The sequence below is a fragment of the Salminus brasiliensis genome, chromosome 3, assembly GCF_030463535.1.
Source record: "Salminus brasiliensis chromosome 3, fSalBra1.hap2, whole genome shotgun sequence".
NCBI classification, from domain to species: domain Eukaryota; kingdom Metazoa; phylum Chordata; class Actinopteri; order Characiformes; family Bryconidae; genus Salminus; species Salminus brasiliensis.
The window spans coordinates 30,833,984-30,858,044 of record NC_132880.1 but is presented as its reverse complement, the minus strand read 5'-3'; the positions used below and the strand labels follow the sequence as shown (position 1 = coordinate 30,858,044).

Genomic DNA, 24,061 nt, shown 5'->3' with positions numbered 1-24,061 from the left:
CAACTTCAAGCAGTCATTGTATGTAAAGGATATTTACCAAAGACCTTAACAATACCAATGCACAGTACATGCCACTGCTACACACAACAATCACAAACATTTTGTTTAACCCTTTCTACCCTAAATAGCATGTATGTGGACGTACACTTAAAATAATACTTAACGTATTAGTTTCACAGAAGATTCTGAATAATTAGTACTTATTGAATAATTACTAGGTAGTGAATAATCAATATACACTTGAATAAAAAGTATGTGTTAAATAATCAGTAGATACTGAATAATTACTTATTGAAATAGTTTTGTTCAGAGGAGAATGGGTCCCCCTTGTGAGTCTTGGTTCCTCCCAAGGTTTCTTCCTCCAGCTCTGAGGGAGTTTTTTCTTGCCACTGTCGCCGTTGGCTGCTCACTGGGGGTCTTAGATTTTTCATGTCTTCTTACGTTATTTCTTTTTTTTACTAATTACTAATTATGTAAAGCTGCTTTGTGAAAACAACCGTTGTAAAAAGCACTATACAAATAAATTTGACTTGACTTGACATTGACTATTAAAAAAAAGTTGATACTGAATAATTAGTAGATATTGAATAATCAGTTGATATTTAATACTTAGTACTTATTGGTACTGTATATATAGGTACTGAATAATCAGTATATACTGAATAATTTATACTTACTGAAAAATAAGTAGATACTAAATAATTAGTAAATATTGAAAAATAATGAATTAATTGATATTTAGTAGTTACTAAACAGATACTGAATAATTAGAAGGTAGTAAATAATAATTAATTATTCAATAATTAGTAGATACTGAATAGCTACAGTCTATTGAAAAAAAACCAGCAGCACTGCTGTGTCTGATCCACTCATACCATGCAACACACATTAACACAGCACTCCCACGAGCAGTGCTGAGAATGACCCACCACCCAAATAATATTTGCTCTGTGGTGAAAGGTGGCAGAGAAGCAGATGGACTACACTCTGTAATTAACTCAGTTGTTATAATGTGCTTTATGAGTTGATTCCAAGCCAGGGGTGGTCATAATATTCTGATATGACTGTGTAAATGCCAATATTTCCCCACTGCCAGTGGACGCATAGTTTTGTCAAAGATGCTGTAGTTCTGGTTGTAGTTCTGAGTGATTGCTAGTTATCTAGTGAATTAATTAGGCAGATTTACACTAATGTTCAATTCGCCATCTGTTACAGGAGTACTGAATGCACTGTCTAGCTAGCTAACTAAGCAAAGGTCCCACAGGCTCTGAACTAGAACTCTGAACTGGCATGAAAATGAAGCCTGAAACTGACCCATACCCACGGGTTTGAGGCTGACCTGATTAAGACAGAGAGGCCGGGAGTGAGAGAGAGAGAATGTTGAAAAGAGCGAGAGAGAATTTTTTTTAGAAAACCAACCCAAATCTGATGAGGTTTTTTTTCCGTGATGTAGGTTTCTGTAATCAAAGTCTGAAAGGGTTAAGTAACTCAGAGAAGTGAATGAAGTTCTGTATTCCTCTGATTGAAGAGTAAAGCAGCTGAAATTCCAGCTCTGCTGCAATCTCCTCAAACACACAGTGTAATCTGGCCTCATCTGGACCCCTGTGTGTCACACAGCGGTCGTGAGCAGGCAGATGACGCTGGAAGCTCTTTCAGTGGCAGATCGTTTGGCAGTGGCTGAGTGTCTGATTCTGTCCAGAGAACTTCTCCCCTCGTCATCCAAAATAAAGTCACATGTCAGAGCTTCTCTTAACCCCCAGCTCTTTTCTCTCAAACATTCCTCTCCGCTCCTGCTGGAGCTCTCTGGGACTTTGACACATCTCACACGAAGATGCCAGTGCAGATTTTCCCCCAGTAATCCTTAAAGAACATACTTTTTGTCTGCTTTTCTCCTTCCATTAGGTCTGACTGTGCCATTCTTATGTCTGTAAGACGTTAAGGAGCTTCTGGCTGACATGACCTCCTAACCAGAGCATTTTCATGCATTTTCTATTTTGCCATTTAGCTAAAACTTTTGAGTGTTGAGTAAATGTAAAATTTTTGGTGATCGGATCTTGGCTTTTCTCTTGCTTGTTCTGAATGACCAACACTGTTATGCCAGACTGTTCACGGAGTGATTCGCGGCTATTTGGATGAGAAATTGTTTACAGGAAGTAAAATGGAAATAATACAAGCGCTGATGCTCTTTTTTGAGTGCAATCTCTTCGGGTTACACTGGGGATGCATTTTAATGACAAGTGTAAACAGAATCCGAAGTAAGTAGTTACTACTACTTCAAAAAGAAAGTAGATCTAGATACTACCTGGATACAAAATGCCTGTTATTGCCTGGACATGTTTAATGTGTCCTGTTTTGCACTAGAGCTACAAGGGTGATACAGCTAACTGTCATGCTGGATAGGCATGATAGGGAATTGGAAACACCTGCAGGGATGGAACAATGCAAGACTTTATTAAAGAAAGCAGGGTAAACACAAAACAGGGAGTATAACCAAGGTAGGATAACACAAGGGTGCAGAAGATTAGGGAGCCAAAAGGAGGGACCCATGCAGTAGCAAGGAGGTTTAGTTGTGGCTAACTTCAGGCCTCACTGTAATGAAGATCCTTATTGGTGGAACTATAGCTTCTAATACTCATTGTAAGTTTAATTCTTTATATATTCAGCCAAGCCTTGTGTGTTTTATTCATGAGGTTTTGTGCTGTTCTGCTTTTGCAGAAAGCTTCTCTTTTTTCTTGTGTTTTTCTTTCTTTCTTTATTTGCACTCCTTACAACTAACTTGCTCTTCATATGGACATTGGAATAAACTTACACACAGAGGACTCAGTAGGATAAAGGTATCACTCCACTCTCAGCAACTCAAACCAAGTACTTGCATGGTTCAGACATGGTCCAGGATTATAAAATGTCTTCAGAAAGAAGGATGTCCGAAGTACAAACACCATTGCGAGAGCTTTCCAACTATGTTTCGGATTGTGCCTACGAACTCCAAGTGTGTACTGTGGGGTAGGGTGATTGCAGACCAAATTTTACCCTTCAAGCACTAGTGAGGCAGTCTACATTTTTTGTCTTTCCTTCTACAGAACAGAAAGATAAACCAAACCAAACAGGACTGGGCAAAAAAACTTAGGGGCTTAAACTTGGACAGGACGGGAAGGGAAAACCAAAAACCACTGAGCAGCGGTCAGGAGGGGGGTAAAGGAAATAAGGGAAACAGAAAACCGAAGACGACCCGTGCCGCTGCATTCTGGATAAGTTGAAGGGGCCTGATGGTGCGCAGAGGGAGACCAGCCAGATTCTGTCTATTTCAATTCTGTCCATTTGTAAAGGTGACAGTAGGTCATACAGAGTGAGGAATAGGGCTGTGTTGCATAATGAGGTATACCACAGTGGTTAAAAATTATGTAAATGTTTGCTTCCTGTCTATCTAGTAAACTGCCAAAAAAACAAATTGCACTCATTTACATATTATGAGAGGGGCACTGACTGATTGATGGTGTCACACAGTATACAGATAAAAAGAAGAGAAGAACAAAACAACTGGTGCTTGCCTCAAGTTCAACAACTGTTGCTACTATGCTATTATTGCAATATGGCAATACTTGTTAAGCACCTGCTGTCATCCTCAAAGAGCCTCGCCATGTGTGTTAACAAGTAACAGCTAACACAAGTAACAACCACATGTGTAATATTTGGAGATGATTTCTGCCCAACCACATTTAGAAACTAAATAGGCAGGTATACTTAAAATCATAGTGGGGACAGAACATCGAGAGCACTAGTAAAATATGTATTTTTGAATTCCTTTCTAATTTAATACAGTTTCATGTGTTTCATGCATTTCACTGAATATCTTATACCGTACTATGCAAACATTCCTTATTATTAAAAACCATTTATTCTAGCACACTTCATCCAAAAGCAGTTAAAACACCATATGGCCTCCCATTAGATGTAAATAAACATAAATTAAGTGGAAAACAATCTGAGAGATAATGTTCTTGATATCTTCTGGACGCCCTGAGCCAAATCATAGATTTATTCAACTGAAAATACTCTTGACTTTGCTTAATAAGGCATTTGTATAATTTATCAAGAAATGGCTCAGAATCTTGAATATTTCTTCTTCAGTTATTTCACCTTTGTTTCCTTTTAACTTTATTTGAAATGAAAAAACAAATCCCATATCTTCAGTATGCTCTCAGACTTCTGAACCATACTGCGTCTAACAACTTGATGGAGGCTGAAGCGAGTGTGATGATGTTGCATGCAGTGACTAGTCCACTTCACTTTGGTGAGTGGGTTGATATGCACAGGTTTTATTAATAATTTCACGACGGCCTTTCAGTTCAGGAGTGCCTTCAGCCTGAATATCCTGCTCTCATCTCATTCGCATGGTCATATTCCGCCTCGTCTCGTGGGGATTATCCATTATGCATCGGACCTAGTTTGAGCTTAAGTTGAGTAAGGCTAGGGAGGGGGAAGAAGGGGAGCTATGTATCAGCAATGAAGGAAATTAGCATTTTTTCCTTTTTCTTTGCTTTGCACTTATTTTCTCCCCTGTCATGTGCTCACCCTCAGCTTCTCCTGTTAAATAAAAGACTCTGATATTCAGAATCTGCTGGGTGTTCCTAGCTCTGTCTTTGGAGTTCCTGCTACTAAAAGAACAATACGAATTGTGCTCACCTGTTCTGCCCGGAACCGAGCCACAGGGGCCGATAAGATTAATTGAAGATGAATTAATGTTTGGGACAATTAAATTTTGGAGGTCCTTATCGGGCTCTGGAAATAACAAGCATAGGCTTCTGAAATGAGCTGAGGATGATCTTGGCTTTGGCTCTGATGGGGCAGCTCTTTAAACTGGTTCAGTCTTTCTGTGCTCCATGTGGGTGCCAGAATCGCTGATGCGGGAGCAGTTATGAGATTTAGATCCAGATTTAGTTATCTCTTTGTAGCTCGTGGCGCAGGGGCCTGATACAAATTTGGCTGGGTTCATTCTGGTGGCCGAAGGCTGATAGCCTCTGCAGTAAAGCGTGTTGATTTAGAGACGCTGTCCTGCACCTTGTGCCCTGTCCAAATAACTAATGATCTAGTCCTGAAAATATCACCTGCTGTTGATGTCAGGCCTCTTTTTTCCTTGCTTCTTGCCAGCCTGGATGAGATTTTGCTGGTTTTGAGAGAGATGATGGTACGCAGATCGATACTTATTGATTCATGGCTCTCTCTTCCTCTTTTCTTTTCCTCTCTTTTCTCATCAGTATGTATGTATCTCTCTCTCTCTGTCTTTCAGGTGCTGTGCATGATTACTGCTCCTGTCACCATGATCCTGTCGTCTAAGCAGGACGCTTCCTTCGCCTTCGCTTCTCTGGCCATCGTCTTCTCTGTCTACATCACTCTGGTCGTGCTTTTTGTCCCTAAGGTAAAATAAACGACAACAACAACATATCAGTAACTCAGATTAAAGTGTATTAACTCGAGCCAAAGGCAACACAAAATAGCATCACTGTTATTTAAAAAAGAAATTACTGCATTAATTTGAAATAATTGAAAATGTCAGCTGACCTTTACATTGTGTAGACATTTCATAATGAACCAGTGGACCAATAGAAATGGTCCAAAGTTACTTCTCATGAATTCTCATTACATTAAAGTCATGAATGTTTTCTCTTGCTTGTATGAGGTCGCCATTTCAGAGACCCAAAGTTGTGTTATGAGAAAGATAGTGTACAGTGGAGACCATAAATGGGAGACCACAAATCTAAGCACTAATCTAAGCATCTAAGCACTTTCAGACGGAAAAGTTATGATAAGTATGAAGAATAAATGAAGAATAAATGAAGAATAAATGTTGAAAATCCTGCTCGGTTTCTGGGTACATATCCAAATGTATGCATTTGTTACATTGACCTTATGAAAGGCCTTTGTAAAAAAAAAAAAAGCCAGATGTGTTTTGTCTCTTATCCCTTCCATTGAATCTTGTGTTCAAAACACTCTCAGGTGGGTCTGATCTGCTAATCAGTAGCTTTTACACAAACCTGTGAGGTCCAGGCAGCTTGAGGATTCTACAGTCTACTCAAAATGATGTGCTGATAATATCATTTGTAATAAAAACTATTGAATTAGAGAAGATCTTCTTAGTAACTATTAGCAGACAATAAACTAAGGCTTCCTTAGCTATGCAAATAAACGTGTAATTTGAAAGTAAGCTTGCAACTGCATTTTAACTGCTGATTGACCAATCAGCTAAATGTAAATTAAATGTAATAATTTTTAATGAATTCACTTGCATACTTGAAATGGCATGAAATGTGACATTAATCAAGGGATGTAAACTGTTAATGAATACCTGATACACAAGTGAACAAACATACGCTGCCTATAAAACGTATTCACCCCCTTGGATATGCTCCCCTTTTATTACTTTTGTTAATGAAATCAGGATCAATATTTAGTAATTAATTTAATTTTAAAAAATATCTATATAATAAAAATAAGTGATATGAATAGATCCAGAGAATTGGTTCTACTAGTCTCAGTTACTGAAATGGAGATCAATTAATATTTAATGAAATGGAGATATGGCACATGTGTAAATTTGCCTAGAGTGGCCGTGCAAGAAGGAGACTAGTGAGGGGGGGCCATCAAGACACTGCGTAGTAAAAATACTAGGGAGTAGGTCGATTTCTTTTGCACTCCTATATGCTATGTGTTAGGAATATGTTTGTTTTATGTCCTAGTAATCAGTAATCATAAACACTGACTTTGTGTTTAAAAGATTTATTAATTGCTTGTACCAAATACACATGGTATTTTAAAATGGAGCAAGTGAAGGCAAGTAATGTTACTTATGTTGTATGAATGGCCTGAAGCCACCTGTATGAATTTTGGAAACCACGAGGAAAGACTGTTAAAGGAGTCTTCTTTATCCACAGTCACAGCCAACATGTAGGTCCTCCTACTGTAGCTGTTATGTAGTGATAGAAAACACAGAACTGCTTAGAATCGCCACAGCTAATGTAGACGTATGTATGTATGCATAGCACTATCTTGTGGTTGATGTAAGCAATTGATTGTCATTTTCTCATGGGCCTGGTACCATATTCACTAGGGTACAACAGGTTAAAAAATAAAGTGAAAATGTTCCTTAGCCCTTTAAAAGGACATTAATGAAGTGGAATGTACATATTCATATTTGTCACTGAATTCCTGACCAGTGATGACCGTGAGTGTATCTGACACAGTGGTGATGCTGGTGTTTTTACACACGTAAATGGGTGTGTATATCTTTAGGTGGTGTCAGCACTAGGTTAAGAGTGGGTACACCACCCAATGATAGTCAGCTATGAGCATCTCTGTGGTCAGAAACTGATCACTGATAAGGAGCTAACAAACTGTGCTTCTGCAGATAAGCTACGATGTGTAACTACATACCAGAAAGACTGATCTACAAGGGTAGGGTTTCTTATAAAGTGTCTGATGAGTGGACAGTATATCTCTGTCTGACTACACTAACTAGTGTTTTTTATGTGTTGCTGTAGATGCGGCGGCTAATCACGCGTGGGGAGTGGCAGTCTGACCAGCAGGAGACCATGAAGACTGGCTCATCCACTAACAACAACGATGAGGAGAAATCCCGCCAGCTGGAGCGGGAAAACAAAGAACTGCAGAAGATCATCCAAGAGGTGCTGTGTCTCTGCAGGCTGTATCACAGTGTTTCACTGCCCCTGTGTGGGATACTTAACCCACACGTCTAGATGCATTATTCATTGAATCCAGTTTGAGCTTACGTTGAGTGAAGTAGTAGGGGGGAGTACATCAGAATTGGAAAAATTTGCATTTTCTTCATTTTCCTTTGCTTTCAGGTTGTTTTATCCCTCTCCCCTGATGTGTGCTCACCCTCAGCATTTCCTGTTTTGTTGTACATTCGATTGGCCGCACATGATTATTTACATGTTTCTGCATAAATGCATAATTAATTTTCTATCGACAGGTTCAAGTTCGCACTTCTGACCCTTTTTCCATTAGTTTTACTGTAAAAACAGTGGCAAGACTACATGCACCACTGTAATGTTCAATCAAATAACTATTCATAGTAAAATGATTTTCTCCTGACAGAAAATATGTGGAGCATAGAATTAAAGTGAAAGTGGAACATTCTGCAGAGCTCTACTGCTCTAGCAGTAAAAGTGCTTGAATCTTTTAGGGGATCTTTTTAGCTTCTTCTCTTAACAGAATAAAACAAGTAAATAGGAACTCTTGACTCAAACTATCTTTATTGTTGGATGCACTGTGATAGAAAGCAGAACACAAATTAGAGTAAATACTTTTTGTTGATTTGTTGAAAACCATGACCAATTCAAGAGCAAAGAAGATGTGATCTTTGAGAGCAAGCCCTTAAGATCTTTGAGATCAAGCTTAAGGCGTCCTGTGGTATCTGGCACCAAGATGTTAGCAGTTACCTTAGACATGACAATATTTCCTGTTTTTAACACATCACCTTCAGCAAATAACTGTTTATGTGCTATATATACCAAGGTAAACGAAGCTTGGTCTAGACTTCAGTATGACATCAGTATTGATTTGTTTATTCATACATTTCACTTCATTTAAAACACCAGAAATTTATTTACATTGAATATTTTATGATGAATGGAACTATTAAAAAGGTTAAAAAACATTCTTTATTTACATTATTGAGTTTTTACATTAACAAGCATTCATTCTCTAGAAATGAGCATTTATTCAGTACAAAATGTTCTTACAACAACGCGTTGCCTTGCTTATTTTGCCTAGAAGAATTTAATGAGTGGCAAGTGTTGTCCCTGTCATCAGAAAATCACAGGCTCAATCCAGGGTGATGCCACAGCCATCCTTGGCCAGCAATCTCAGAAAGAGTAATTGGCCTCACTCTCTCTGGGTGGGTAGAATTGCCTTCCCTTTTCTGTTGTGTTAGCAGCAGTTCAAAAAGATGTGGGAGAGCGTCATGTGACTCAGATGAAGCACATGCTTGCCCTTACCTCCCCAGCACTGGTCACATTGCGTGATACTGGGAGTGCTAGGTACTGAGTGGGAATTGGCAATGACTAAATTGGGGAGAAAATTGGGAAACATCCTTAAAAAGAAGAATTGATGTCATTTGTAAAGTCATTGTTAAGTTTAAAAAATGTACAGTGTACTCCCTAGTCCTGTCTGTTGGCCTGTTCATCATGATGATTTGACACAATGTAAAGAACAACTGCCTGTTTTTGGTACCCACTGTTTTTTGTGCCTACTTACATTAGGTGGACTTAATTTTTTTTTTTAATGTGAGAAACATGTAGAAAATGAGCTCTTCTAACGTACTTGTACACTGATTTATTTGAGTGTTGTCTTTTTCTCTGTCTGACAGAAAGAGGAGCGTGTTTCTGAGCTGAGGAACCAGCTTTCAGAGAGGCAGGCCCTGCGGTCCCGGAGACGCCCGTCCTCGTCCAACCTCAACCACTCCTCCCCGCCTCTCCCCACTGCTCACCCAGACCCCAAATCGCTTCTGCCTCCGCCAGGGTACCCACTCCCTGCATCGGATAACCACTCACTCCCTCCATCCTTCTCTAACTCCTCCAACCTCTACCAGCCTGACGGCAAGATCGGGCGCAACAACTGCCACACTAGCCGCCTGCAGCTGCTCTACAAGTGAGAGCCCCCTAGAGGAGGAAGGATGGAGGGGTGCGGTGTGAAGAACAAAATAAAACAACAATAATGAAACGTAAAAGAGACGAACAAGAATCCGCATCCATCCACTACCTGCCTGTTTGTTTCTCTCTCGTCCAGCAGAACCTACTCAATGTTTTTACTGGCTTGATTTTGTCTATTCCTTTAAGGCACATGGTGGCTCATGTGCTGGAGGTTGTGCTGTCCTGGATGTCAGACGCGTCATCTGGAGCTCATCCTGTCATGGGACATTAAATTGCATTGCAATTGCATTAGATTGTACACATTATTCATTCTCACAAACAGAGCTATGAATAATCCTCGTTTCTCAGAGAAAGGCTTAGACAGAGTGACTTTGCAGAAGAGAAGGTTTAAAAAAAGACTATAGAAGTTACCTACACTCTTAAAAATTAAGGTTGAGTAAATTCTCCTTGGCTTGGACATGTGGTGCTATGAACAGCTTTAATTGGAATAGAACCAAGATGTAGGTTTTTAAAACTACACATTCATTTCCAAAAATAGCCCTGAAAGAATCCATTCCAGTGTAAACCCTGATAAGCTTATCAGGAACCATGGAACCATGGTACACTGTAAACATCAAATGTTAAGTTTCCTTTAAAAATGTAACAGTTAACAAATTAATTAAAAAAATAATTTACAAATTTATTTCATTTAACTTTAAATATATGACTAAATTTGAAGTCATAATTTCTATATTAACTTTACTTTTATGTGTTAAAAATATATATATTTGCTGTTTGATTACTATTTTTTTGTATGAAAACCTAAATTCTTTAATGAAAATATCACTTTGTTGAAAAATAAGTAAGCTTACAACAAACTTAAACATACTAACATTTACAGCGTATATACTTTAACTTAAGTGTTTCAGTTTTACCTTATTACATTGAATTGTTTAGGATTATAGCACTGTTTACATTGGCAGTGGCGTATACATAGACTACTAAACACCACTATAGAGACACAAAACACTGCCATGTTTAAAATATGTCAGTTTTGTTCTCACAAAAATAAATAGACACTACAAACATCATGCAATTAGACATTAGGTTATTATTATTTACAGTTATTTACTATTTTTATTTTAAAATGTCAGGGCTTATAAAGCATTATAAGAATTCTTTGGAGGAACCAAAAACTGTGTTTGTTTGTTGGCATGGCTCCAAAGAGCTTCTTTGGACCCTTTATTTTTAAGAGTGTCTTATCTGATTCATGACTGGACTGCACAGTCACTTCTGTCACTTCTGCAATATTTGGCATCTTGACCATAAGAGACCTGCTTAAGGACAGGGTTACCCAACTTGGCAAAAAATAAATTAAATTGGGAAATCACAATGAAAAAATGGCATTTTGAAATGACATCATTAAAATGTGACAAATGGTCAGATATCAATTTCATGATGAATGAACCAATAGGAATGCTCAGGAAGTATGAGATGCTTTCATAACAATATTTTAAATCAGTTTAGATATATATTATTAGACCACTTGTCAGAGTTTAATCATGTCAATTTAAATGTAGTTTTTTGAAGTAAACAGTCCACATAATTTATTAGAATAATACTAATCAAATTTTCAGATTCTGATGCTTTTAAATGCTTTTCCTTGGCAATATATAGATTTCTGCAGAGCAGTGGGAGTTGGAGTGGGGTTTTTATCACATATTTGTGTTTTTTCCTGTTCCACGACACAACCTTGAGTCTAGTGTTTTTCCGACCCACTGAACGTTAGAGGGAAATGTGTCAGGTTTTGCAATCATGTCCTTTTACGATGAGATCACTCTCATGCATTGCACAATTGACCAGCGTAAAGAGCAAGTTTACTGTGCCCATGCTGCATCCCTTAGGTGTTTACTTGCTTCTGGATTTTTTCACACTCCAGTAGACCTCTCTCTGCAGATCAGCTCAGCTCAGCTCTTGTGCTTCCAACATCTGATGTCATAGTGTAATGGATTCTTTATGTTGCTGTGTTGGATTAATAATCCATGGCTCTTAAGCGCGCTGTCCATTGTCAGGCAGAAAGAGTTCATAAAACGGCCACGGGGGCTTTCAGTGGGGTATATGGTTGTGAGAAGGACTTTGAAGGCCTGCGATGTGTCTTGTGGGGTTCTCAACCCCAAATTAAATGCAGGTTTTTAAGCACAGTGTTACAAACAAAAGCACGTTCCAAATTCAAGGTGGCTGCTGCTATTGTTTTTAGCTGTGCTACCTTACATTTGTCCACGTTTATGGGTTATAGATAAACTGTGTCAAGCTATCGTTATTTGCAAGCTACATTATGGAGCCATTTAGCTCCAGTAGCTACAGAAGTAACCTTCATTCGGCACACTAAACATGTCTTGGCTGATCAACTACAGTTGAGATAAGTAGAAAATGGAGTAAATTAGATTCAGCAGAAGTGTCAGCAGAATGCTCTGGCCAACTCAGTCAGTTTACTGGACTTCAAGGCCCACACCAAGTAGAAGGTGGCTACTTTTACTGCTCAGCCAGAAGCCAAGCAACTTCTAGCTTGTTGGCTACAGTAGCTTCGTAGGTCCAGCGCAAAGTGTAAAATGTGAACTTGAGATACTAACCGAGTCTTGTTGATTGACTAGATTTGTGGAAAAGGCAGGAGGGGTAAAAGTGATGTCTTGCCAAACTATTCCTTTAAACCGTGTGATTTTCTTTCAGAGTTGCTAATTGGAACACATGCTCAGAAATGACGTGTGTCGGTTTGGCTGCAGTCTCTCATCCTCCCACAGCTCAGCACAGTAACATGCTATTGAGTTTTGCATTGGTTATGTGTTTAAAAGCCTGGTGTGGGAGATGCAAGTGTGTGATTTCATAATTGATTTTTTTGTGCTTTTCTTTTATCCTCTCCACGACTGAAAGCTCTAGATTTAATCTTCCAGCTGCTGTAAATCCAGTTATCCAGTTATATAACAACACCTGTGTAAAACCATATTGGTAGAGTGCGGTGTGGAGCAGGGTGACTGGACGTAATGCAAACGTTCTAAAGCTTTTATTTAAACACCCTCTTAGTTGCCCTGAGTGGAGAGAGGAGACGGGAGGGGGCGTACAAAATAGTTATATGTTATAAATATGATACTTTTTTTTTCGTTATATGGATTTAAACCATTCTTGTCTGCTTGCAGTATTATTATCATGTTGGAATTATATAGAGTAATATGCCTTCCATTATATAAAGACCCCCCACACCTCCCCCCACTGCTTTCAGTCATTTTGAGCAATTTCCTTTCAGTGCAAATCCCAGTCGTGGTTTCTCTGTGGTTTCTCGCTATGAAAAACCCAGCGATGGGGTACTTTTTGCAGATTTTCTCAGCAAAGTAGAAAAAAGTCTTACCTTCTCTGATCTGTATGAGGTGTTAGCCTTCCATTGTTCAAAATTGCTGTGTTGCCTCTTTCACTGCGCATTCGAAACCACATTTCGGCCCTGACGGCTGTGTCTCTGTCTGTCCGTCTGCCTTTATGACTATCTTGAGGGGTTTTAGGTGCTTTGTGTCAGTGGAAATGCCTTGGATTCGCTTCGGACTGTGCAGAACCACCTCTATTAATGTTGTCTTTTCTCTGATGGATATTGTAGTTAAAGTAACGCTCCAGCGTTTCTTCTGTCTGCCTTATAAGTAGCGTATTATTGTACATCACATACAATAATATCCCTGACAACTGAAAACCTGTTGTATCGAAACACACCTACAATACAACACAAGCTTCCAGTAAAAACAAGTTGCAGTAGACAGAGACTAGGTAAAAAAAAAAAAGAACTGCTGGAGTGTTTTTTTAGCTGCGATAAACAGTCCTAAATGCTGAAGGATCTGACTTACAGTAGGTGAAGTCAGCACCAAAACAGCGCCGTTTGTCTGTTTACATATTAATGCTTATGGCAAATAAGCTGGAGTTTTACTCTATTTGTATTTAACTCTCAAGCTCGTTCTGAGACGACAGCACTCGTCACGTCAGAATGCAAACCTCCCTCAGCGTCTGTCAGTCAGTGCTGTCCTTTGATTTATTTATCCGTCTCGTCTAACAAAACAGATGGCAAAGATAACAATAACTCAAATGCACCAAAAGTGTAAATTCAGCATCTACATGGTAAATGTATTCTCTTGCCGATATGATATGAAGTATATACAGTAAATGGTATTCCCATTCCCAATGGTATGTGGTATTCAAAATATATTTATATTTACCATTCTAGATGTCAGATATTGAGAGTCTGTCAGATGCAACAGGATTGTTGTCTATGGATAAATAAAATAACTGTGTTTTTTAAGATACTGTGTGAGTAGTTCTTTAAATCAATACAGTTGTACTGTTCAGTTTACTTACTTTCACCAACAGTTCTGACAAGACAATCATGTTCACCGCCTATAACTCATCCAACACACACATACACACTAGTGATCAAACACAGTGATGGTGAGAACACATGCCCGGAGCGGTAGGCAGCCATTGCTTCGGCGCCTGGGGAGCAGAGAGGGTAAAGGGAGGGTGAAGGGCCTTGCTCAAGGGCCCAACAGCCCAGGCCCGGTAACTTGCCCAAGCCTGGGTATTGAACCCAGAACCCTGTCATCAGTAGCCCAGTGCTTTAACCACTGAGCTCCTGTTGGGAGACTGGAGCACAAACCCTTTAGTCATCTTCTCATTTTCCCATTTCAACATCATAACCATTTGCAAATTTCTCCAGATTCACCTTAATCCCAGATTCATGTGTAATTCATTACTTTTTTCATGGTAAGTGAAGTTAGTTGGAAGGTATGTGGATAAGACCAAAAGCTACCACTTTACCTGAATGCTCCATTATAGATGCCTCATAGATGCAACATTCTTACATGTTCCACAGGGGGGTTACTTTAACACAGTGATATAGCCCCCCACCCCCCCCCCCACATACACACACACACACACCCCAGAGAAACAATGAGAGATGCCCCATATCAACACAGTTAATATGTCAGTTATTCACAGATTCATTACAACATGCAATAAATATGTACATTTTAATATATATATATATATATATATATATATATATATATATATATTGTTGCTGTTCTACTCTACAAATGAGAACTGCTTTATTATGTATCATATCATATAAATGCCAACAGTGCAAAACCTACAACAGCACATTAGTAACAAATGTACATGTTCATTTCATTTGACATACTTTTACATATGGTATGACATGTTTGATATATGTTATGGTATGATAATAACATGTACATATATGATAATGATATAATAATAACTAATGATACACAGACCAGCCATAACATTAAAACCTAAGACTGGTTAGGTGAAGGAGTGTTAGCATTAACTTTTACACAGGTTGTCCTTCGTTGGAGCACTTTTTGTAGGTACTAACCACTGCATGTTGGGAACTGCATATTCCTGCCTCCAGCACATCAACTTCATGGACTGACTGTTCACCTGCTGCCTAAAGTATCCACCTCATGACAGGTGCCACTGCATCCAGATAATCAATGTTACAGATGATCAGTGTTGACTTCACCTGTTTCCTGTTGTAATGTTATGGCTGATTGGTGTATTAGTTTGATGTTGATTTATTTATAATTGAATTGAATCAACTGTTTTGCATTAATTTAGCAGACCTTTAAGCATCTCTACCAGCAGATATGTGCAGGTTGCTTGTATCAAATATTAATAAACTTGTTAAAATACTTAAACACGTGCAAATCAACTACATCCACTTTCACACTATTTTTTATGTGGTCTTTTATTTCTTTCCAGCTGAAGCCTCTGCACTGCAGCCAAACACCCTAAGATATGGTTCAGCTACGGTTGCTCTCACACTTTTCTATTTATTTCAGCACTCTAGAGAAACGATTTGCCAGCTCATCATTACTGAACATGTGGGCTGCTTTTGTAAATCACTCTGTGGGCTCTCCGTGTATCGATAGCTGAAAAATGTAGTGTTATGCCACTCAGCACTTTCGACCAGGCCCGTCTGAACCCTTAGCTTTTCAGAGGGAGCACATTTTAACAGTGGATTCGCCGCCTTCTTTTCAGCAGAATTGTTTCACATGGACCTTAAAACTTCTTTTCACTTTAAACAGTGTTGTGTGCCTCTAACAGGACTGTAATTTATGCCGGGATGGTCCTTCATGGTGGTTAGCCTTTGAAAGTTCAACTGCACATTCATTATCCACTGTTAAAGCGATTCACATCAACTTAGTTGTGTTTGACTTGACCTAATGAAGTCTAAGTGCTCTCACAAGAACTCATATCAGAGACTTGTGGGACGATTTGTGCTGGTTGAAGCCCGTAGGGTCTCATTACCCAGAGTTTTCTTATCATTTTGTCACATTTTTGGCCTCAGTGTGCAGAAACAATAATGCCCTCCTTACATAAATATTATTGTGAATGTAGAGGCTCAGAGTGGCATAGCAGTCTAATGCACTTCCTCTATGGCCCGGGGGGTTGTGAGTTTTGAGCCATGTCCCTTTGTCATCAGCAGCCGGACTCAGAGAGAGCACAATTAGACGTGCTCTTTCCGGGTGGATAAATTGCGCTTTCCTCCCTCTTCACTCTTAAGCGATGTTGGTCGGCACAGACGTGTGTTAGCTTGTGTGGTGAAGCTTGGGACCCGCTGCTTTTCTCAGAGCACCGGCTTCCCAGAGATGTCACATCGGCGGCAGTCAGAAAAGAGGCAGGAAAGATTTGACAAAAAAATAAATATATATATTATATTTATTATAACTACCCCATGGACGTCATGGATGTAAAATTACATTAGAAAAATTATACAGTGAGTGGTCCTATTAAGACAGTAAAGGACCTGAAGTGCACTACAGACACCAGTGTGAAAAACTGATGCTTAGCATTCAGTGAGTTCATCCTGTACCTTTATTACAGCTTCCTGTCTTTTCAGGAGATTCACTTTCAGTTCCTCTGTAGAAATCTGCAGTTCAGGCCTACAACTGGAGCATCGGTGTTTCTCACTAAACATGTCTACCAAAACACATTTAATTATTTTTTTATAGTTTTATTTGTTTGAAATTCTTCTCTTTTTCTCCCAATTTGGAACTGCCAATTAATCCACCCATATGTAGCTCCCCCTAGCACTAGCATTGCTCCAGACACTAGGAAGGTAAGGACACAAATGTCTCCTCTGAAACATGCAAAGTCAGCCACCACTTCTTATTCAGCTGCCACCCATATGACATTACTGGGCAGTGCCGGATCGACAGCTCTACCACATAAGCTAACAGACTCGTATGCTGGTCAACATCACTCAAGAACCAACCAGAAAGAGCCTGGTAAATTGTGCTATCTCTGACTCTGGCCCCGATATCAAAGTGGCATGGGTCGAGATTCAAACTCGCAAACCCCGGGACATAGTGGTAGCCCATTCAATGATGTTGTGGTCCAGACTTTGGGGTGGTCCCGAGAACAGCAGCAGCTTCAGCAGTTTGATTTATTTGGATGCTTTCCTCAGTTCTCAGAGTTTCTTGATCAGCTCATCATCTTGTCAAACCCACAAAGTTCAGTCATCTTAGTGGAAGGATGGACAGAAACACCTTTTTTTTTTAGATGACTTCTCTGTAAAAGATGAAAGCTTTAAGTGCTGTTTATCTGATGGAGCAGTTTCGGCGGTGTGTGAGGTATTGCACAGTTGTTAGTAGTCTATATCTTTTGATCATTGTTTTGGAAATGTATTTATCTTTGACTTATGCAAGTGGATGTTATGTTCTATCTAATCTCCTCAGAAATATCTGGAAATTAAATAAATGATGGGTGATCTCTGACTTTTGCACAGTGCTGTTTTCAGAACATTGCTATACCTTATTTGGACACATTGGGGTTACAAAAATGTGCCTGTACAGTTTCTGATTGAGTGCACTGCTAGTACTCTAAAAATGGCTCATGATTACTTTGTGTCTCACACAAATATAATATGTTACTATATCAGAGAATTGATTATTGTGGCGCATATTTTGTGTTGATGAGCACAATATTATTTATGTGTGATCGCTTGTTGCATTTTAACCATGCAAATTCAATTCACCAATATTTTCCAGTGCACTTGCGTTACTGTCAAAACTCCTTTTGTTGTTTTGATGACAAATGGACCAACAGAACTTCTCCAAAATTACTCGGAAAAAAATCTTGCTATATCAGCGCACATTAAAGTAACAGCGCTTTTTCATTCTCCTCCATAATTCACATTTCACAGTTTTTCTTTTTCATGTAAGCAGAGACGTGTTTGATTGTCAGCACTATTCCTGTTCCGTCAGTATGTTTGTCTTTCTTGTACGCCATCTCTCCCCCTGTTTATTCTAAATCTCATCTTCTCAGGACATCCCCCTCTTCACCTTTCAGATCTCTTAACGTTCCACAACCCCCTCCAGTGACCCCAGATTGTGGTGGCTTTGGTCGTGGGCTGTGGGGGAGTTAGCTCAGGCTGTGTGAAGTTGCAGCTCCACTAAAAAGAGCCTCTGATGTGTTCAGTGCATGGGATGGACTTCCCCCTGCACGGAAATCACACTCCCCCGAAGTGAGGAAACACTTTGCAAATGGAAATGAAAAGGTTTGCAGATTTATGCGAAAGTAAGCGCCCAATTTAGCAAGACCCCAGCTCTTGCTTTTTAACAAGCCAGCGGTGGTCATTAATTTGTAGTTTAAATAAAGCATACATTTGGGTGCATTAATCGGTCACATGTTAAAGTTACGCTTTTCAGAGTTAGACCTTTTTTTATTTTTATTTTTTTTACTGAGTTCATTAGTCATCATAGCATATCTTACCCAAGCGGTCCTCCTGTTTAAGTGAAAAAAAATTATGCATTAATGAAGTATGTTGCATTAACACAATTATACCTAAATGTAAGTAAACTGACAGTGTGGGTTTATTCCTGTACAACACTAAATAATGTTAAAATTAATATAAGTACATATAAAGTCAGTACCAGAAGAGACGTTAGAACACAAAAGAGCACAGTTAGAAGAGCACATTTGTAAGAACACAGTTTTAAGAACACAGTTGTATACAATCAAATCAAATCAAATTTATTTGTATAGCTTTTTACAACTGGTGTTGTCACAAAGCAGCTTTACACAATCAGTAATTAGTAAAAGACAGAAAAAAGAAAAATAAAGAACATAAAAAGACATGACAAATCTAAGACCCCCAGTGAGCAAGACAACGGCGACAGTGGCAAGAAAAAACTCCCTCAGAGCTGGAGGAAAAATCCTTGGGAGGAACCAAAACTCACAATGGGGACCCATCCTCCTCTGCTCAGAACTATTTATAAATTATTGATAAAAGTTACCAAACCATCTATACTGTTGAACTGCTCTGGTGTGCAACATTGTCATAATAATAATAAGAATAAGAATAAATTAATAATAAAAATCATGGTGTAGTAGAAGTTAATATAGTCATGGCAGTGATGATAAGATTAATGAGAGTAATGATAGTTAATAGTGGTAATAATAATAGTGGTAATAATAATAATAATAGTAGCAGATAGTTAAGAGTCTGTTTAGGTTTTAAGATGGTCATTAGGCAGGTAGCAGTGGTAGGAGGGTGTGCCGCTGGTCTGGCATGGGTGGTGGTGGTGGGGCGGGCTGGTGGTCGGACTGGAAGGTGGTAGCTGGTCTGACGCAGGAAGAGGTGACCCCCAGCGGTCAGTCTTCCAGCAGGTCATTTTTATGTTATATATATATATGTTATATATAAATTGTATGAACACAGTAATTGGTGAGGAATTGATGTACGCATTTAAATTAAGTGAATTTGCCACTTTTTTTTTATGTCAGACAATAAACCACGTACACTGGGGACATATATATTTATATGTCATATATATACATGTGTCCCCACTGTACGAAATAGAATTTCTTAAGCAGACCAAATAGCTTAGTCCTAAAGTCAAAAAGACATCCCTTGTTAGCTGGAAATTGACATTAAGCTGTGCAGCAGTGGAACTGTGTTCTCTGGAATGATGGTTGGTGCTCCATCCAGTACATTTGGAATTAGTTGGGTAGGTTTGAAATGAGGTGGGGTGATGATCATCCAACATCTTGACCTCACTAATGCTCTCATCACTAATTACAATCAAATCCTCACAGCAATGCTGCAAAATCTAGGAGAAAGCCTTCCCTGGACAGTAGAGACAGTTACTCCAACAAAAGCAGGACACCCTCTTTTTTAGTAGCCTTGAATGAGCCTTGGATTTGCTAATACCTTTGCCCATGCAGTGTATGTTCTTCGGTACTGCTTACTGTAATCAGGTTCTATACTAATGGATGCTGGATGCTCAGACTTCTCCACACACCTCTGGTCAAACACCAGGGACTATGTGTAATGTCCAGTTGTGTATCTGAAACCTCAGAGGAATGTGGTGCAGTTAGGCTCTAAAACTTAGTTAGGCTTAGAGGTATCTTTTGGATCCTAGCCGATGCAAACTAGCTAAGGGTATTTTCGGAGTACACAGTGAAGCACTTTTGTAAGTGGCTCTGGATGAGAGCATCTGCTAAATGCCTTCAGTGTAAATGTAACTAAAGGGAAATGTACCATTCAATTAAATTGACCCCAGTTAGAGTTTAATAAAATATGATAATATCCTGGAATTTTGGTAACACAAAAATGTGACCAAAGTCACTGGGATTGGTCTAAAGCAAGGATATTATAGTATATTACAGTTATACTGTATACTGTACTGAACACCTAACAGCACCTATTAAATATTGTTTTGTTACATATATATTATTCTTACTTTCATCAACAAGTGATGAAAACACACTTTTTTCATATGATCTGATCATTCATTTTCTGCTCAGACGCAGAGAAGATATAAATGAAAGGAAACTGAATGGCTCTTCTGTGTGTTTAGGTGACTTGACTGAGTCAGTGTAATTATGCTGGAGCAGTTGGTAATGTGAGGGGAAGAAGATGCAAACAGAGATTTGTTTGATGTACGAAAAGGAAAAACTTTCTGAATAGTCTATCAGAACTACTGTAAAAAAGGGTAATGCTGTGCCAGTACTTCTAGAACCCTTATTGATCAATAGCATCATCAGCTCTCAGAAATACCTGCACTGTAAAAAGAAATCCAAAAATGACGGTAAAATGACGGTAAAATACTGGCAGCAGTGATTTCCATACATCTTATATTGAATAACTGTTTTCTTTACGATGCAATACTGTGAGTAGATAGATATTTGACAATAGACAGTGTACAGGGAAAGATATTATTACTGCTGATTTTATGGTTGAGGTTGGGGTTAAAATCCAAATTTTACTGTATGAATATTTTGCAAATATTTGTGCAAAGACTGACAGCTCAACTTGACTAAAACACAGGTCATTAAAACACAGAGAATGATATTATTGACATATTATTATTTATTAATATGAATTCATTTTTTTAAATACAACTCAGCCTTTATTTAGACTCGGTGATATTAAGAGGAAGAATCCTCATATTCAACACAGCTTAGTAAAACAACAAACCCTATCTTGACATCAAAATATGAACACATTTCAAATAACTGTAAAAGTAAAAATAAAAACAATAACATCACATATAGTAAAAATAGCAATGGAGCAATAAAGCTATTTATCTGAGCAGAAAGAGTTTGATAGTTTCTTCTTTCATTAAATAATTTGTCATTCATAATCTTTCAACTATTTTAATTACCTTTGGCACGGTGAGAGTTTGCTTACTCTACTTTTTAAATGAGATTTTAGGAATTTGTAGTCCATTTCTTTGAGCCATATTTATAATCTAGATCAACAGAACACCGGAGAGGATGCTAAAATGATAACTGGAACTACTGTACTAAGTTAAACAGACTTACTGGAACCAGTTAGTCACTAAATAATTCAGTAATATTACTCAGGAACTAAAGAGGTACGAGGTACAATTCCTGGTTTCAGACGAGCTCTGGTAATCCACTACCACAAAGTTATCCCTGCTCCCGTCAATTATGTTTTTCATATTATTTCTGTATTGGTATCTACATAATTATTAGGGTGCCACGTCACTTCTAGCCATTAAATTCAACAAATTTTCTCCTCGCAGTGGAAATGATTGAATTACAATTGGACTTTTGCAAAGAAAAGCTGGTCTTTGTTTTTTAATTAAAAAATACATTTAAAAAAGGATGGCTCACACATCATGAGACAATTGAGAAATGTATTTTGCAAAGAAATCACTGATCAAGAAAAACAAAAGAAAAAAAAATTAATACTGACATAATGATAGACTGATAGATTTTAGAAAATATCCAAAACACATCTACCAGGAATCAGATGTCATTTCCAGCACTCTCTTAGAGGAAGACCAGTATTCCCAGTTACCATCCAATGCCTAGTTTATCTAACTAGTCTTTCATTAAAGTCAATCAGGTGAGCTGCTGGTGGAACTGAATAAATCCATACAGTGTCTGAAGTTCACAGAGAATCATCAACCAAACCTGTGCTCTTCTAACTGTGCTCTTCTACCCAACATATCAACAACTTTACTGAGCAACAGCATGTTCTTACTAACAGTTCTGCCTTTATGATTCTCAGTTTAATAGCAGTTTAATGTCAGTTTGCTTTAAGGATTTGCTAATTATCAGATCATCAATTTTAATGTTAAATAGCGTTTTACTGGTAAACACACTCGCTGCTGACATTAATACTTCTACTACTACTTCTACTTTTCATGACTACTGTCGGCTCTTGCACAGTCATCGTGAGGTGATTAAATTTCATGCTTATTACATCTGCCTATTACACCATAAAGCTTCATATTAAGTAACTACATAGAAAACAATGGAAATCTGAACCTGCCTGCATTTCCTGGCTATTTAAGACTTGATGGTATAAAGAGCCTTTAGGACTATTAATACCATATGGTATATGGTCATTTGAATGCTGTTTTGCTGAATCATGTGACATTTTAGCTGGACATTAAATAGAGAATTTGAGTAATTTTGCCATCCATCCGCCCTGTAATATAATATAATATAATATAATATAATATAATATAATAAGCTCTTGATTCATTACCATTGATTCATTAATGCCTTAAATTGAAAAAAAAAACAAAACACAATCATCATTTTCCATCTTAAGGCTCATTCAGCATCAGCGTGTCTCAATTACTGTTGTGGGGAATGAAATCTACCTTAAAACAAGGTGGACAAATGTTGATGCTCTGCTGGTGGTAAATATCTTATGGTACTTAATACAAACATGTAATAAGCATGTAATAGTAAAGTAGTCATACTTTATTTATTCCCTTTCTCCACATCCTCAAGGATTATTATTCAGTAACTACATGACTGAGTTATTTTTAAGTTGTAGGAGTAAAGAATGGAGGCGACTGTAAAGCACAGAGGATGGATTTTGATGCTCTGCTGGTGGTCCTGGAACCCGTGTGGAGATCAATAGCGTCATTAATTCTTGAACGCAGCAGGATATTTTGTGCAAACTCCTGCCAAGAGGCTACATGCTGGCTGAAGATGGATCTTTTAATATGACAGTGACTGAAGAATAAAGGAAAAAATGACAAATTATTCCCATCTGATCTATCTATCTGTCAAACTGTCCATCTTTCCATCTTTATTCATAATGTATACAAATAAGTATTGTATATATTATTTATTATAAATAATATTTGTTATTTATAAATAATAATAAAAATAATATAGACTAATTATTATGCAAGCAACACAATCCTTACAAAACAGAAGAGTTTATCTTAACTTTCTTACAGACAAACTAAGGCTTAGGCTATTATTTAAGATGCTCTCTGATTGTCACTCTTTTCTCAGCCACTCACGACCCGACGTCCATACAAACACATATGAAATTGAATGCAAACATGAACAATCCTCAACTATCATTTTTTTTTGTACTGTAGTTTTGTTGAGGACTATCATATGTGTTATAATACATTTCAGTCAACTGAAAACAGAGTAATTAGGTTTAACGCAAGAAACATACATATTCATATTCATCAAGGTAATTTTGCAATCAATACTAGTGTAAAATGTAGAGATAAGCTAAAACGTTATAGGTAGGCTTTACCAAATTTACCCAATACTTTAGCCATGTAAAGTTAAGCTGGCCATGCGTATGTACAAAATAAAAATATTGAAAAGGATATTGTAATTGAGTAATAGCACTTATTTGTCCACTAAGTGCATTGTCCATTCTATGTATTATTATTCAAGAACAAGACTAAAGTAGTTTTCATATATAGCCAGCAGGACATAAAATATCATTTTATCATCCGAAAAAATATTTATATAACAAATATGTATAAAATCTATATATTATTTATTAGTAAAAACACCACTAAGATTCTGAGACAGCACGTTTTTTTCCAAACTGTTTA

The 24,061-nt window shown here is 38.0% G+C and overlaps 1 protein-coding gene across 3 annotated transcripts in view; it reads left to right on the top strand.

Moving 5' to 3' along the window:
- Window positions 1–13,977, top strand: part of gabbr1b (gamma-aminobutyric acid (GABA) B receptor, 1b) — a 191,592-nt gene extending 177,615 nt beyond the window's left edge. For all 3 annotated transcript variants that reach the window (XM_072675872.1, XM_072675871.1, XM_072675870.1), the window contains 3 exons: window positions 5,288–5,416; window positions 7,536–7,679; window positions 9,386–13,977. In XM_072675872.1, coding sequence (XP_072531973.1) covers window positions 5,288–5,416; window positions 7,536–7,679; window positions 9,386–9,670 — 558 coding nt within the window. In that variant the 3' untranslated portion in view covers window positions 9,671–13,977. The remainder of the gene's footprint in view (window positions 1–5,287; window positions 5,417–7,535; window positions 7,680–9,385) is intronic.
- The last annotated feature ends 10,084 nt before the right edge of the window (window positions 13,978–24,061 follow it).